Here is an 18,434-nt window from a genome sequence, read left to right as displayed (position 1 = left end):
GCAGCATCTGGGAAGTCCCATGAGAGGTCTTGCTAGAGTGTAAATGAATCAATGAACTGATTTTTGGCATGGCCTGCTAGGAATAAGTGATTCATGATTTGGTTGATGCTAATCCCCAGCCAATATTATATATTACAGCATTCTGGATTTCCATGCAATTCCCTAATGATGCTCAACTTTCTCTAGTTATCAAATTTCTGCTCCTGCTTCATCCTCCTGTGGAGATTATGCTCCGGCTGTCCACAGCCCTATTAATAATTGTTTCTTCAGGTGGCAGATTAAAGTTCAATTCCTTTGAGAAAGCTTCCCATTATCCCTAAAGCTGTGTAAGATAATTTTCTCTTATGCTCCCATAAGATCTGTTTTTCCACAAATAAAATTCTCCATACTGTACTGTAATTTCCTGATTACTCATGTGTATTCCCCTAAAGCAGAAGTTTGTGTGCTGACTAGCACAGAGTCAGCATCAAGTGTTTGTTTGATGAACCAATGAGCGTATGGACGGATTGAGAGCTAAGGGGTTGACATCAAAGAAAAGATAAATATGGGTTGGAAATAAAAGCCATTAGTGATGAAAATTTAATTTGGAGCTCAAAATTTATATGAAACTAGTGGCAGACTATTCCCATATGAGCTCCATAATGTAATTTAGATTTCAGGGGGATAAAACCCAAATATCCTATTGGCTATACCTATAAAGGTAAGAGCTATTAATAGTTACCCTGAAAAATGTCATGATACAAAATTCCTATTACTTAGCAAAGTTATAGTCAGAGAAGTGGAATTAATTCTATACATTACTTAATAGGTAAACATAATTATTTATATTCTAAAAAATTTAGCATGAAACATTAGAGTTATAATGAATTAAAAGAAGTAAACCATAATCAATCAAAAACTACCTCCAAGCAATAGTGTGTTAATGTGTCTCTTCCAAAGTTGAGACGTTACACATTAATCTAGAAAATTACACTCTTAGGTTTAGTGCTTTACACTCCAGTTTAACAATTAGCATTCAAATGATTACTTCTGAAATTAATTTTCATTCAAAATAGCACATTAAAATAATGCAATAATTTCACAGTCAGGTCTCTACTACATGAAAATATGAAAGAGTTATTTATGTAATTCACAAATATTGATAGTTGTTGAAGAAAACTACGCTTATCAAATATATTCTGTATTTAACACAGCTATAGTCTTTTGAGTGTGAACAGATTTAGATTCATTTTGGTTTCTAGTTAATATTCTTGACTAAATTAATGTCAATATTTTCAATTCATTAGAAAATTTGGTTTTTAATGTTAATTAAGATGTGTCTTAGAGACATGTAGATTATACTCATACCCATTCATGCAATTCAGAGCACATTCATTAAATGTCTCATGTTCAGAGGCATTGTGGTAAGGACTGTGAGGCAGTTGTTCTCAAGCTTTATTGGGAATAATTATTATTTATCATGCCTGTTAACTATAAATTTGTGGATTCTACACATGGAAATGATAATGCAGTATTTGAGATGGAATTCTACAAGCTGCATTTTAAACAAGCACAGTGATAATTCTGATAGAAGCTATATACTCTGTGATCAAAAAATAGTTGTGTGATATATTGAAAGATAAAAAGTTACTGACTGACTTGCCTTCAAGATCTTACAATCTGTAATAGTTAATACAACTCATACACAGAACAACACTCTTGAATGGGCCAAAGGAATTAATAATGGTTTTGTTGCTGGCTTTGAGAATGAAATTATACTTTATTTCTGTTTTTATCGGAAATTTATGTCTGGTAAATACACAGGATATTTAAGAAGTGCTTGACTGTATCTTAGAAAGTTAATTCCAATATCTCAAATCTAGGAGGATTTGAAATTATAACAATAAAAGAAAGGTACTTCTAATTTGTTTTCCAAAAACCAACAACAATTTAGTACCCTAGCATTGCCAGTCCCATTTGCTTTTATGTACATCTGTATGTATGTACATAAGTTTTCATTTGTCCTTCCTCAATTTTCCCAGTCTTATACTCTAGACTCCAGGAGAAACCCAAGCCCAACAGTCCTAGGAGTCAGTCCACAGATACATAGTTTTACACGGTGGTTCCACTGGTTCTCATGCAGTGCTTCAAATCAACTCAGGTGGACCAGGTACCGTGACGAATGAAAACAAAGACTTGTGGTTCCAGAGCTGATCCCTAGAGTATTTCTCATCTAGAAGATAGCTACTTCCTCTTGCTCCCTGTTCTATATGCTCAAGTGTAAATGGCTTATCTCTCCTACTTTTCTATGATTATTTTCCTCTGTGATTTGTGAGGAAATGGTAAAACAGGTGTTAGCCTACATGGTAGAATATAATCTAGAGAGAATCGAAAGGATTTTATCCCCTTGAAAACTAGGAGAAAAGTCTTAATTGGTTTTCAGATAATATTTTTGATTCTCACTGTATACAATTAAGACCAGATGTATTATACAGGATTCAGTCAATTGAATCAAGAAGCATGCTAGATGTTTTAGAGATATATAATGCCAAAAATTAGTATATAGATAGCTAAAGGTTAATGAAGCAAAATGAGGGTGTTGAAGACCATAGATATTGGTAACCACAGGGAGTAGCTCCCATTCTTAGGGTTGAAGGAGAAGAAGAGATAGGATATTAAGAATCTAGGGACTGAAAGAGAAGTTTACTTCTCAGGATGGACAATGGGAGTACAGATCTCCCTGAGTGATGTTCAGACCTCCATGAGCCCACTTGCAGGTGTCCAGTTATCAATCAAGGCAAAGTTAGCAGGCACAGGTCCCTTCAAGGAATGTAACACAGTTGCTACTCTAAGCGCTACAAGTGTCTGGAGACAGGGGATTGATACTGTGCTATTGGTTTAATCTTGATATGAACTGGAAACAGGATATATTTTCCCCTCTCCATTCTTTTGATCTTCTTTTATTATCTCCCAGTGGCAGAAAAAATAACAGTGCGCTGGTTGGCAAGATAATCTGGGAAATATGTTTTAGACGTCACATAGTTTGGGAATTTAGTTGAGAGTTTGGGAAATATAGCTTGCATACACAGTGCCTAAGTGCTTATTCACTCAGTCCTGTCTGACTCTTCGCAGCAGCATGGACTATAGCCCGCCAGGCTCCGGTGTCCATGGAATTCTCCAGGCAAGAATACTGGAGTGGGTAGCAATTCCCTTCTCCAGGGGAACTTCCCAACCTTGAGATCAAACCCAGGTCTCCTGCACCGCAGCAAGATTCTTCACTGTCTGATCCACCAGAGAAGCATAATCACATAGAAACTTTAACTGGTTACCTAGAGCCAAAACACAACGGGCAAATAACTAGCACAATAGCCATAACAATCTCTTAATTAAGAGATATATATTTTTAAAAAGTATACATCTTAGGAAAGATAAAACAATTAAGTACCTCCACTCATTTCACTGGGATATGAGAGACAATAAAAGTGTTTAACTTGGTTAAAAGCATCTGGGTATCCTGAGAAGAACTAAAATTGGTTGTCTGATATGACAAATAAGTAAAAGTTATTGTTCAACTATTCATAAGTTGAACTATTCATAATTATTCATAACTATTCATAATTATTCTTGACACTAAAATGGCCTCTTCTTAGAAAACCACTTCTCTGCCTAATAAGACAGCATGATAGCTTGAGGTATCACATCTCACTAAAGAAATAAACTGTCAGCTTATTTCAACAGAGATGGGATAAGTAGAAGCAAAGAGACCAGTAAGACATCATAGAAACAGTTACGACAAGACACAAGGACCTGTGTTAAGAAAGCCGCAATGGGAATAGAAAGAGAGAGCGTGTTTAAGAAATGTTCAGCAGGTAAAGACAATGGGCCTCACTAAATATGGGGAGTGAAGTCAGGGGAGGAGCCTAGGATAACTAGAGTTTCTGACTTGGGAGGATGATAAGTGGATAGGTATCAACCAAAAAAGGAACAATTAAAATGCAGTCTTAGGAGAAAGTTTGATAAGTTTAGTTTTGGACTTCCTGATTGCACAATATAAATCTATTTTATTCAGCATTCAGCTTTCTTTATGGCTCAACTCTCACCTCCATTTGATACAATGGACTGCACACTATAAATCTCATTCTCTGCCACACTCTTCTTTTGCCTTCAATCTTTTCCAGCATCAGGGTCTTTTCCAATGAGTCGTCTTTTAGCATCAGGTGGCCAAAGTATTAGAGCTTCAGCTTCAGTATCAGTCCTTCCAGTGAATATTCAGGGTTGATTTCCTTTAGGATGGACTGGTTTGATCTCCTTGCAGTCCAAGGGACTCTCAAAAGTCTTCTCCAGCACCTCAGTTCGAAACCATGAATTTTTTTGAAATGGCAACCTACTCCAGTATTCTTGCCTGGAAAATTCCATGGATAGAGGAGTCTGGTGGGCTACAGCCTCCGACTCTTTTTGGACACAACTGAGCACAGAGCAGACATATATCCATAGACAAATATATTTAGCACTACCTCCAGGTAACAGAACTAGAGGCTCAGTAAATTTAGAAAATCTTTATGAACCAAGTCTCCTTCAAAAATTTTAGCAAATTTAAATGTACAGAAAAAGAATCAACAGGAAAGAATCAAGACCAAATCCTACACAAAGTTAAATAGTTTTCTGCTGTTATCTCTACAAACAGTGAAAGCATATCAGATAACCTGACTCCAAAATTCACATATCATTTAAAATAAGCTAAAAGATATCAAGAAAAGGATATAAGACATGAAAATTCAGAATTTAAAAAATTTTGGAATGAAGTTAAGAGATTTCAAGACAAAGAAAAAAAAAGGAGAAAAATTACTTAAATAAAATCTAGAAGCAGTGTAAGAACAAAGAAATATCACTAGCAATACCTTAAGAGAAATAGAAAGTAAAAAGGAGATGCATTTTTAGAAAGTAAAAAGGAGATGCATTTTTAGAAAGTAAAAAGGAGATGCATTTTTAGAAAGTAAAAAGGAGATGCATTTTTAGAAAGTAAAAAGGAGATGCATTTTTAAAAAGCAAAAGTTAATTTAAACATAGATAAAAGATATTGAAGAACATACTGAAAAAAAGCAAATACAATTCATCAGATGTATAATAGGTGTTTCTGAAGAAGAAAGTCAAAACAAGGGAAGAATATACTTACTTAAAATTACAATTCAGCAAAAAATGTGCTAAAAAAAAAATTGGTACTTGGGCTTCCCTGGTAGCCTAGATGGTAAAGAATATGCCTACAATGTGGGAGACCGAGGTTGATCCCTGGATCACAAAGATCTCCTGGAGAAGGAAGTGGCAAACCACTCTAGCACTCTTGCCTGGAGAATTTTATGGACAGAGGAGCCTGGCAGGCTACAATCCATGGGGTCGCAGAGAGTAGGACATGACTGAGTGACTAACACTCATACTTTCCTTACTTATTTTAAAAGTACGCCATGTTACTGAGTGTCCACTCAAAACTACTCAGAAAGCTATATTCTAGCAAAGTTACTGTACTTAAAATTGCTTGGCACTGAGAGGGAAACAAAAAATGCATGTTGTTTGTAAAGGGAAGAAATTTAGAATATAGTCAGATTTTTTTTTGCCAGTAATGCTCTCTGCCAGAATAAAAATAATTAAGTACTGAAGAAATGCAAGGGGAAAAAAATGTGACTAACATTCTTCTGTCCAGCAAAGTCAACTTTCATGTAAAAGGGGCACAAACTTTTATCACCAAGTGAAACCTTGTAAAATATTGTCCTTTCAGTTCTCCTTAGGAAATGTACTAGAGAAACTTGGACATAAGAACAAGTAGCATTATATAGTTAACAGATATAGTAAGTGACCTAAATATATTTGTATCTATCAATATGTATTATATTGCTATAGTTTCTTGCCAAGGAAACATAGGTATACAAATATATACATATATACACAGAGTCGTTTAGTTGCTATGTCCTGTCTGACTCTTTCGTGACCCCATGGACCATAGCCTGCCTGGCTCCTCTATCCATGGGATTTCCCAGGCAAGAATACTGGAGTGGGCTGCCATTTCCTTCTCCAGGGATTGTCTTGACCCAGGGATTGAACCCATGTCTCCTGCACTGCAGGTGGATTCATTATCACTGAGTCACCATGGAAGCCTTAGACACACATACATACACATACACACACACGCACATATATATCTCCATAGGACTGTTTGAGATACATTAATATCTACATCTATTATAGCCATAAAATGAGGATAGAATATGCATAAAATATGCAAAAAAGAAACTGATTTTAGTAATCATAGCTGGTAAGAGTAGTTTTGGAACTATTATAATATAGCACCCCTGATGTGGAATATAGCACCCCTGATGTGGAATAAAGCAAACAATTATGAGATATTTATTTCTATTATGACCTGTGTCTTTGAAGATCATGTCTTATACCCAGATTGTGGTCATGAAATGCCTTTCTTACTAAAACAAATCGGGGTCATGTAAAATGACTGACTCCATGTTTGAGACAGACAGTGTACAAGCTCAGCTTGGAATACCTTATTATACTAGAGAGCAATGAAATTAGCCAAGAATTTGGGGATCATGTCAAAAAGACTGAAGAGCCAAATCGAAGAGGTGCCAACTGGCAAAATGTTGGACACTCTGGACTTCAATATGAATAAGAATGACGAGTGTTTTTGAAACTTACTTCATAGTGATATTTAAAGAAAAAATTGAAAGAATTGGTCACCTTCTGAGAAAGACAAGGAGCATACCAATTCATTATCTTGAAACTGGTTAAACAAAAGAAAAATTCAAGAGTCTAGTCTGCCTTTCTTGGAGGTCATAACCAAAATAGGTAAGTGAATAATTGAAGTTGACCTTTGTCGAGAGAACATCTGTCAAAGAAGATAAATAACCCTGTAGAAGAGAAATCAACTATGGATATGAAAGAAATTTCAGATGAGGAAGTATATGAGGAATTTCATATACTTAGGCCAAAAAGTACAATTAAATGAATAAGATTTAATATGGAATAAAACATGGTCCACTTCCATCCTTTGGACAGATACACAAAAGCAGTGGAAATGGAAATAAAAGTTTTTGCAAAAATGAGGAGCAACATAAACTTCTAGTTTTTTGCTGGTGAGAATATAAGTTGACACCATCACTTTGTTAACCAGTAACAGTTTGACATTTCCCAGGAAAGCTTAACATATGCATGTTCTGCTTTGTGACAGTCTCATGCTACTTCAAAGTATATATTGCAGAGGCCCTGCAAATGTGCATGAAGGGAGATGTTCAAGATGGTTTAAAATGGTTTATACAACATTATTCACAATATTCAAAAGCTGAAATCAAATACCGTATGTATCAACAATAAAATGAATAAATGGATGTGTATATTCATAATTAGAATATTACACTTTGGTAAAAATGAATGAGTAGATCTACACCCATCAACACAGGCGAACCTCAACAATTTAACACTGAGGCAAAAGAAACACACTGTGCAAAAGAGATTCTAGGACTCCATTTATAATAAAGTGCCCCCAGAAAAATCCAGCAAGATACAGTTTACGGTCATTGTAAATTCTCAGAAGGAATGTGTTCATAGAGGTATGGAAATACTTTATTCTTGAACTGGGAGGAGGGATAGATACAAATTTATTGCATGGTTTTCCTCAAACTATGTGTATATGTGTGTATGTGTAAGTATATCTGTATCTCTATTTCCATGTTTATCTTTATCTCTACATTATTGTTTTCATCTAGTTTTGTGGAAGGTGAAAACATTCTCTCTTTCTTGCTTCCTCATAGAAGCATTTAAGAAACCCTTTTTATGTATTTCATTGAATTATTTTTGGTTTCAGTGGGTGGGAGTGGGGTGGGCACTTATAATGCTGTTCATGGATGAAGTTATTTAATCCTCATGAGGATGCTTGTTGGAGAGCATGGCTATTATCCCCAACTTGAGGAAAGTCAAGCACAGAACAATTACTTGTGCAAGGTTAAGTAGTAAATTACTTGGCTCAGTGGGTAAAGAATCATCGGGTAAAGAATCTGCCTGCAGTGCAGGAGACACAGGAGACAGGATTTCTATTCCTCCTTCAAGAAGATCCTAAGGAGGAGGAAATGGCCACCACTCCAATACTGTAGCTGGGAAGTCCCAATGACAGAGGAGCCTGCTGGGCTACAGTCGAAAGGGTTGCAGAGTCAGACATGACTGAGTGACTAAGCGTGCACATACTTGTGCAAGGTATGCATTATTTATATATATATTTTCTCTTAATCAGTATTGCTAGTACAAATCACTGCATGTGCATGCTACACGTGTGCATGCTAAGTTGCTTCAGTTGTGTCAGACTCTGTGCGACCCTGTGGACTGCAGCCTGCCAGGTTCCTCTGTCCATGGGATTCTCCAGGCAAGAATACTGGAGTGGATTACCATGCCCTCCTCCTGGGGATCTTTCTATCCAGGGGTCGAACCTGTGTCTCTTAAGTCTACCCGTATTGGCAGAAGGGTTCTCTGCCACTAGCACCACCAGTGAAATCTGAATAACTGCATACTCAAACCAAATGACCACACAGAAAGAATTTTTCATGGTTTCTTTTGGCCTACTAAATTAAATACAAACTCCTCACTCTTCAACTCAAAACTGTTGCACCATTTTAAAACTCATTTTTAGGCTTCTGATTGTTTTTTTGAAGCAACTTGAATAAGTTTCTTCCTTCTTAAGCATGCTCCTTACTCGCTCTTCCTACCACACCCTGTCTTCATTCATGGCGTCTGCTCTCCATAGGGTACCTTCCACTCCCTACTGTCAATGGCGGAAACCAGATAATGTGTCCACCTTGTCAAATGCTAATCTCTCAAAACACTGCAGTTAAATGTCATTTTTCCAGGTTGCCCTTTCCCTGTCTCTGCTACAAAGTGTTTTCTGACTGTCCCATGTAGATTCTTTCCTCCTTTTTCTTAGTTCACATAAAACTGATTTCTCTCTGTTGGAATGTAATGTGATACAAGGGAAACTGCAAGATAATTCTTTAGTGTTTATTACAATATGAAGGAGCTGATGAAGATAAAACATTTCAGTTGAGAAACCAAACAAGATACACTTTTCTTGAAGCAAGTGTAACCTGAAACCTTCAGACCCTGAGAAAAGACGGAAGTACCTTTCCTTTGGTATCAGAAAGTGACTCACTTTGTTGTATACCTGAGAGAAACACAACATTGTAAATCAATTTGTAAATTGTAAATCATGGGCCAAAGAACTAAACAGACATTTCTCCAAAGAAGACATACAGATGGCTAACAAACACATGAAAAGATGCTCAACATCACTCATTATCAGAGAAATGCAAATCAAAACCACAATGAGGTACCATTACACGCCAGTCAGGATGGCTGCTATCCAAAAGTCTACAAGCAATAAATGCTGGAGAGGGTGTGGAGAAAAGGGAACCCTCTTACACTGTTGGTGGGAATGCAAACTCGTACAACCACTGTGGAAAAGAGTGTGGAGATTTCTTAAAAAACTGGAAATAGAACTGCCATATAACCCAGCAATCCCACTCCTGGGCATACACACCGAAGAAACCAGATCTGAAAGAGACACGTGCACCCCAATGTTCATCGCAGCACTGTTTATAATAGCCAGGACATGGAAGCAACCTAGATGCCCAACAGCAGATGAATGGATAAGGAAGCTGTGGTACATATACACCATGGACTATTACTCAGCCGGTAAAAAGAATTCATTTGAATCAGTTCTAATGAGATGGATGAAACTGGAGCCCATTATACAGAGTGAAGTAAGCCAGAAAGATAAAGAACATTACAGCATACTAACACATATATATGGAATTTAGAAAGATGGTAATGATAACCCTATATGCAAAACAGAAAAAGAGACACAGATGTACAGAACAGACTTTTGAACTCTGTGGGAGAAGGTGAGGGTGGGATGTTTTGAGAGAACAGTATCAAAACATGTATATTATCTAGGGTGAAACAGATCACCAGCCCAGGTGGGATGCATGAGTCAAGTGCTTGGGCCTGGTGCACTGGGAGGACCCAGAGGAATCGGGTGGAGAGGGAGGTGGGAGGGGGGAATGGAATGGGGAATATGTGTAACTCTAAGGCTGATTCATGTCAATGTATGACAAAACCCACTACAATATTGTAAAGTAATTAGCCTCCAACTAATAAAAATAAATGGAAAAAAAAAAAAAAAACTCCAACACCTTCTAAAAATAAATAAATAAGCAAATAAATTAATAAAAAAGTAAACTCAAGGCTTAAAACAATCGAACTGAAACTGATATAAAAAATTATATAGGATAAACCACCATACCAGCTTAATTGTGATAGTCCCTAATTTCCTAGTGCCTATAATATTTTCTTGTAATTCTAATTTATAAATGTGGTAGTGTTTTATAAGAGTACATATTGCTTTGATAGAAACTAATTTTAGACATGCTAATAAGTAAGGGATGTAATAAACAAGGGTAGGTAGTTTTTCTCCTCATAGTATGGTCCTTGGGGTCTTCCAGGTGGTGTAGTGGTAAAGAATCTGCCTGCCAATGCAGGAAATGCAGGAGACATGCGTTCGATCTCTGGTCAGGAAGATCCCCTGGAGTACGAAATGGCAACCACTCCAGCATTCTTGCCTGGGAAGTTCCAAAGAGAGAGGAGCCTTGCAGGCTTCAGTCCAGGGGGGTCACAAAATAGACGGGCATGACAGTGACCCAGCACACACACACAGTGTGGTCCTTAGACCAACAACAAACATCATCTGGAAGCACGAGGAAATGCCCACAATGAGACCACCTGTATTGTACTTGTATTCTTTTTTTACCTTGTTTTAAAAAAATATGGGTGTAACTGTATTGTAAATGTTGTACAACAAAGTGAATTAGAATCAATAAAAAAGAAACCCAATCAAAAAATGGGAGGGAGACCTAAATAGACATTTCCCCAAAGTAGACATAGAGATGGCTAATTATTAGAGATAGGCAGAAGAAAACTACAATGAGGTATCACTTCACAGTGGTCAGAGTGGCTATCATCAGAAAATCTACTTACATCACTAATCATTAGAGAGACGCAGATGAAAGCTACAATGAGGTACCACCTCACACTGGTCAGAGTGGCCATCAACAGAAAATCTGCAAACGTGCTGGAGAGGCTGTGGAGATAAAGGAACCCTCCTACATTGTTGGGGGGAATGCAAAGTGCTACAGCCACTATGGAGAACAGTGTGAAGTTTCCTTAAAAACTAAAAACAGAGTTACCAAATATCCTGCAATCCCATTCCTGGTCACATACCATGATAAAACCATAATTCAGAATGACACGTGTACCTCAATGCCCACTGCAGCACTATTTACATACGTCTAATCTTAACAAGAGTTCCACATAATTTATAAAACAAGATAGTGTGAGAACTTTAGAGCCCAGATCACATGCTATGTTATTTAATTATTTAGAGTTAGATGAGCATTTAATTGGTCAAAAAGCTATATGGAAATATTCTTTCTACACAGTTAGAGATATGGAAGTCATTAAACAGCTAAAAATATACCTAATGTGTTTTTGTATTTTTATCAGTGAATCCTGACTGAAGGGAAATATAGCTATTTCAATAATCATTCTGTTCATTTGCAATAAAATTATATAAAAATATCTGGATATGGTTATATATGAAAATGGTTTGTTTCTAGTTATAACAACAGCTACATGACTTTGGGCAAGTCATGATCAAATGTATCTGAGGATATTTTCTTCAAATTTAATTTTTTACTTTCTCTATTGATCATGTAGTCATATTTGGCATTGTGTTAGTCAATAGAGGCCATAATTTCTTTATTTTATGTCCACTGGTGTGGTATAGACTAAGTTGTGGGATTTGCAGAATAGTTGGTTGATCTGGGATGCATGCTAGCAGCTCTTTAAGCTTTAATTAATGAATCTCCCCTCCTCACCTCAGTGATTCAACATGAATTCTGTGTTTAAGCAAAGCAATGAAAATCATTCCTTAGGCGTTCAAGAACAAACCCTTTTATTTCAGTTCTATTATTTAAATCCGTGACTGTGACCTATAGTTTTTAAAGAGAATGAGAGATGATTTCAGATGAGTCATCAAGTATCCAGATTCTATTATATAGTCTTGCTAACAAAATAGCAAGCAGCCAGGATGCGTTTCAATTATTTAGAAAACAAAATGGAAATGCATAATCAGAATAATATCCATAATATGATGGATATTAGTATATCCATATGTCCAATATCCATAATAATATGCATAGATATAATATATCCATAATAATATCCAATATACATAATGATCCCACATTAATTAAAAAATATTTATCTTAGATATATATTTCATTTGTCTTTAGTATAATTCTCATCAGTAGTGTAAAACCTGGTAGATGATAATTTCCAAGTGTTCAAAATAGTGACCACTGAGCAGGATCAGGAAGTGTTTCCTCATGAATTTCTCTACAGTTTTATCATGACCCTTTAGCATGAGACACTTGTACAACATAGATCAAAGTGTACAGTCATTATTCAAGAATACTTTAACTGTGTCACAAAGGTTTGAGTCTAAGTATCCCTATGTGTGCGCTTAGTCACTCAGTTGCGTCAGACTCTCTGTGACCCCATGGACTGTAGACCGCCAGGCTCCTCTGTCCAGGTGATACTCCAGGCAAGAGCACTGGAGTGGGTAGCCATTCCCTTCTCCAGGGGTTCTTACCAACCCAGGCATTGAACCTGGGTCTCCTGCATTGCAGGAGGGTTCTTTACTGTGTGGGGTACCAGGGAAGCCCTAAGTAGCCTTATAGAGATGATTTATTTTTAGCTTGTGCACTCAGTCACTCAGTCTTATATCATTCTTTGCAACTCCATGGACTGTAGCCTGCCAGGCTTCACTGTCCATGGGATTTCCCAGGCAAGAATATTGAGTGCGTTGCCATTTTCTTCTCCAATTTTTTTTTTTTTTAGCTTAACTGACTAAACAAATGATAGCTATTTAGTTACTTTCAGCACAGTTTCTTACATTTGGTATAATTTATTAATGGGCTATTTATCAACATTTTACAAGGTAAAATAAATATATTTTCTTTAATCAAATTGGATGTAACTTGAATTTTAGAAACAATACACATACTTCTAATATGCATATTTGTAACTATTATTAATGTAAAAAATCTTATGTGCTTGCATTATCTGTTTTGCATAATTTAGATTAAAAAGAAAAATCATCAGCTATTAATAAATACTATAAAATATCACAAAATGATTTGTACAAATTGAATAATTACATAGTTTTAGTAGTTCAGGAAAATACAGATTTCACTAAAGAAAATGTAACCTGGAGCATTTTTTTTTTTTTTTTCTTTTGAGTTCTCCCTGAACTTCCATGTCTGGCTGAGATTTTGAAATAAAGATGATTTATGGTAAAAATAAGTTTGAGGAAGCCAGCAATATCCAGGCACTTTACAACCCTGCATTACTAAATAAATCAGCACCCTTTATTCTTCAGTGGCTAACAGAGTATCATTTTCATTTTACTTTGCATGTGGAATACACTATTCTCTTCCAAGGTCACTGTTAGTATCAGGCTATAGATGCATTTGTTAGAGGCTTATCTAAGGTTTGTTACTAAGTGACAATCCAAAGCACATATAAACAACTGTTCTATTTATTTTAGGCTTTCAAAATCAAATAAGGGTTTTTTTCTAGCTCTAGTTACTTAATATTTCAATGTGTTACGTTTTCATTTCCAAATAAATCTCATTTAAGTTGAATACTTTCAGATCTCATAAACTGATTTCCTGATCTGATGCATAGGGGAACCGTTTATAGCTGATAGGGCTAGCAAGGGCAGGGTACCATATTATTATTGGTATTATGATGCGGTAAGTGGTTTGTGGAGCAGAAAGTAGTTGAGAATAGGGATGATAAAAGTTTGAGACTGAGTCCTGGCTTTCTCAAATAAATAAAATTTGGTATGATGATGAGAATCTGTAAAAGAGAAGAGGAAAAACAGCCCAGGAGATAAGAAAAATGAATGGCAAACAACCCTTCTCAGGGAAGACTTTTAATGACTGAATGAATGGCAATCAGAAGGGCTTAGGGCTCAGAATGCTGCACTGGGAGCCATAATCATGACTGTTCTCCAGAGACAGGTTGGTATCATTATCAGGGGAAAAAGTTATTGGAATACATACTTAATCACTTTTGTTGTCATTTACAGGCTTCTCATGTAAGGTGAAATTATTTTTAAAACTGCTAATGATGCAACATCATATGGTACTAGCAAAATAAATATGACAATAGACTATCTCAGTTAATTTGAAGACTTGAAATCATCCTACTGTTTCGGAACATGTGACGCCTGAATCAACTTGTGATCAAAATCATTTTATCTGAGATTGTTACTGTGAACCATTTTATCAAAATAAATTTGATCATGGATTATGTATTGCTTGTTAAAAACAATGTTTGGTTGTTGTTGTTTAGTCATTAAGTCACGTCCAACTCTTTTGTGACCCCATGGATTGCAACCTACCACGCTCCTCTGACTGTGGGATTTCCCAGTGGTAGTGTTGCCACAATTTAAATTATAATACCACATAGGGCAATCAATGCTACTGCAGATTTTCAAAACTACATATGCATAGCTTTGCTACAGCCTCTCTTTGGTGGCACTTTATTTTTTAACAGTTGAATATATCAGAATTGAGGGATATTAGAATAGTCAAATAGTTGAAAAAGTATTGATGGTAGTGAGAGCAGTTTTGCTCTGCATGGCTACAAAAACAGAACTTGTTTTCCATCCCTCCACCCCCACTGGTATTTAAAACCTACCATCCCTTAGCTACTTTGAGAGGATGCCAAGTGTCTAGGATGAGGGGAAATGAAAATTCAAAAACATTCCAACTCTGCTATTTGAAGGTACTAGTGAAATAACCATATCTACATATATGAGCCAAATTCAATACAATAAAAATATAGAAAAAATTAATGTAATCTTAGGATACTTAAATCACCTACTAAAATAAAGTACTTTCAGCTTCCTAAAAGTGAACACTACATACCACAGATTTTTTTTATTAGAAATATATCAGTTGACATTTAATAATATTTAACAGGTATGATACAAATAGAGGTAGTTAAAAGCTAAATATTGTTAAATCATTTGATACCATTGATGATAAAAAAATGATACCTAAAATTTTGGTGGTAAAACTTTGCACATTGAAATATATAAACCCTTCTTGCCTGAAATAAACATGAACCAAAACAGAAACAGAAAATCAGTTCAAGTGATGGTTAGTAAGATATTTATCAACTTTGAACATATTCATAAATGGAGTAAAATCATTAAATTTACAAGACATAATATTGGCATTATTCCTTGTAACTATATGTAGCTATAAATAAATATGTCTGTATAACATTTTTTAATCAGATATATTTGAAGTCACAAACTGTGTTCTACTTGTATTTTATAAAGAATAAACATCATTGTGAGGAAGACATAATGGAGTATTTCAAATTCTTAACACAAATGACACCTTGGTAAACTTTCTAGAGCACAATATTTTTAAGACGTTAAGACCGTCTAAAACTATGGCATAACATGCTTTAGTGATATATCAAACCAGCCAAACACAGTTAAACTATTATGGTGCTTTATAAAAATAGAAATGTGACCTACGTTTTGCTACTTTCTGTATCCCTCTATTTTTCAGGCTAGGCACTGTGGGTTCCTAACCACTTATTAAAAATTGAAAGCCAACAGCTATAAACCCATAGAAACATGATAGGCAACCCACTTGCAACAGATGTGGATTTTTTTACTGTTTGCCTGGAGTTGTTGAAAACCATCTATATCAAATCTCCCCAATTCTGAAGGATAGTTGCTTCTACCATACCTGTCCATTTCAGGACTTTAGAGTAAAAAAATTCATTCTTGTCACCTTGACAAGTATGGCTTTGTGAGAAAATTATTAGTAGTTGAATATCCTCTACTGTCTCTACTTCTTGTGTGAAATAAGGCAAAAAGTTATCTATTAATAAATAGCAAGTTCTCAAGCTTATAAATAACTTTAGGAGTGAAAAATTCCTGTAAAAGGCTAATTCCACACACACTCACGTACATACAATTTATAGATTAAGCTTTAACCTAAGTTATTTTTCATAATATTTTTATGCCTTAAAACCCTGCAATGTTCAAATGACAGGGAAATCATGGTACATATAAATACACAGGATCAAATGAAAATTAAAGACTATTTAATATTATCCTAATAGATATGTATCATAATTCCAAAATACAATGGAGGGCATTTTAACTCAATGAAAACACATTTTCAGTTTTTTTTGTCTTCCCGTTTTTGGCATAAACAACAGAAGACAGGTAACCAAAAGAAATTAATCTGATAAATTACATTAGTACCAATAAGAAGAACACATATCCTTACTGCTCCTACTTGAGTAGACGAAATGCAATTTTCACTAGGAAATTGTGCTAATACATCAAACAATTTTGTGGCCCTTTGTTCAGTAGCAATCCAGTGTACTAAATCCCAACTATTTACTTTCTATGTTAAATTTATTACTCTTTCTAATAGGAAAACATATTTCTTTATATTGTCTTGATTTTGTACGTCTTCTGGGAAAAGTAAATGAATTCTTCTCCCACCAAAGTCAGGAAAGGACATTTCTAACAGGTACAAAGTTGCCAGAAAATTCACTAAGCGCTTTGTGATTTAGAGGGAGATTATCAGGGCAGACTCCAGACAGGCCTGCACAGGTCCAGATTATTTTATAAAGTAACCCCCTTTGGTATGACCTGAGACAAGTGAACAGTTGAAAGTTAGACTAGATCCCTCATTTTGTATGTAAAGAGAAGGAAAGGAAATTTATTTGGTGATTTTTTTGGTGGTTGTTATCGGGTCATTCTATCATATGTAATAGTGACTAGTTCAGCAATACCAGAAATGGTTTTCAAACCCATAAAATCAAAATAACGTGAATAATTGGTGAGATTTTTTCAGAAGAACCAAATCATAGGAGTTAAATTCAAGTATTTTCTCACCATAACTAGCCATATATTTAATCAATTTCTTTGTGTTCTGAACATGATGAAAACCTAATAAAATTTATATAATGTCATGATAATATAATACATTTAGAGAACTTTAATATTCAGCATGGCTCACCCATTCTGGTTTCACGAATATAAATTTAACATTCATCATCCTAGTTATTTTATGTCCTACAGATTATCCTACTTTAAAATGATGAATTCTCAGAACTAATGATCATTCACTCATTTTACTCAGGAAAACTGTAACTTCCATTTAAAGTTATTAGTTAAAAAGAAATAAAATGCCCAAGAATGCATATCCCGAATAACAAGAAATGGCTTAGTTTTCATTTCCAATTCCTCTTGCCCTTTTCTGAATTCACATCATTATTTCTTTATATTTATAGCAACAGTTCTTCATAATTATATTTCAAAAGCAGTCCTTTAGAAATGGGGTTAGAATCATACACTTACAGTCTGTGATTTTTAGTGTCCTCTTGACTTCTCCACTTCCTGAACCCCCACAACCATCTTCATCATCACAGTCCCCGCTGACCTGTTCAACCATGCCGCCACCACTGCCCATGTGAAGTTCCCACTTGGTGGGTTTGGGTGACCTACCCTGTAACAACTAAATATGGATACCAAAAACATTAATTAATAAAAAGTTCAGATCATCTAAGGATGCTATTCAACAACATGCAAAACTTAGAATTGCTTTCTTACGTGGATATACTATTTTGATGTGGATACCTTAACAAATCAAGCATGAAAGAAAGAGAAAAAACTACTGACATAATAAATAATGGGCAAGTTCTTGCAGTTATGAAAAGCTGCAATCTGCCTATTAACACTGTGAGACAGTTTTGGAAACCAGATAAAACCAGATCTTCTTTCTCATGAATACTTTGGTTAGAGAATCCTCTGTTTCTGAATACACAATGTTAGAAGCAGGGTATATCAATCTCCAATACAACAAATCTCCCTCTGAAGAGTATTGGCTGGTAATGTACTGTTTGTTTTACAAATCAACAGTCCAAAATTTCTCAAAAAGAAGACTGCCACTCTTCCAAAAAGACTCAGTGAAAGAAATATAGAATCTTGGACATGTACATTTATAGTTTTATTTAAACTTTATGGATTAAATATGCATACCAATACATATGGAACAGAAGAAAACTATGGAGCAAAAGCCTTGGGTTCTAATTCCATTTATACAAATTACTCAAGAAATTTAAGGAACCTATTTGTTTCTCAAGGATTTCCCCTACTTTGATGAACAAAATAGATAGAGTAACCATTTCCCCCTATAACATGTGGAAAATCATATTTTGAATAATACTGGACATGCCTGAAC

At 35.4% G+C, this 18,434-nt stretch overlaps 1 protein-coding gene across 1 annotated transcript in view; it reads right to left on the bottom strand.

The window, feature by feature from the left end:
* Window positions 1-18,434, bottom strand: part of GPC5 (glypican 5) — a 746,923-nt gene that overhangs the window by 9,562 nt on the left and 718,927 nt on the right. The window contains exon 7 of the mRNA XM_065901803.1: window positions 17,552-17,708. Coding sequence (XP_065757875.1) covers window positions 17,552-17,708 — 157 coding nt within the window. The remainder of the gene's footprint in view (window positions 1-17,551; window positions 17,709-18,434) is intronic.

Source organism: Muntiacus reevesi, chromosome 11 (genome assembly GCF_963930625.1).
Source record: "Muntiacus reevesi chromosome 11, mMunRee1.1, whole genome shotgun sequence".
Classification (NCBI taxonomy): domain Eukaryota; kingdom Metazoa; phylum Chordata; class Mammalia; order Artiodactyla; family Cervidae; genus Muntiacus; species Muntiacus reevesi.
This window is presented reverse-complemented; position numbering and strand designations above follow the sequence as displayed.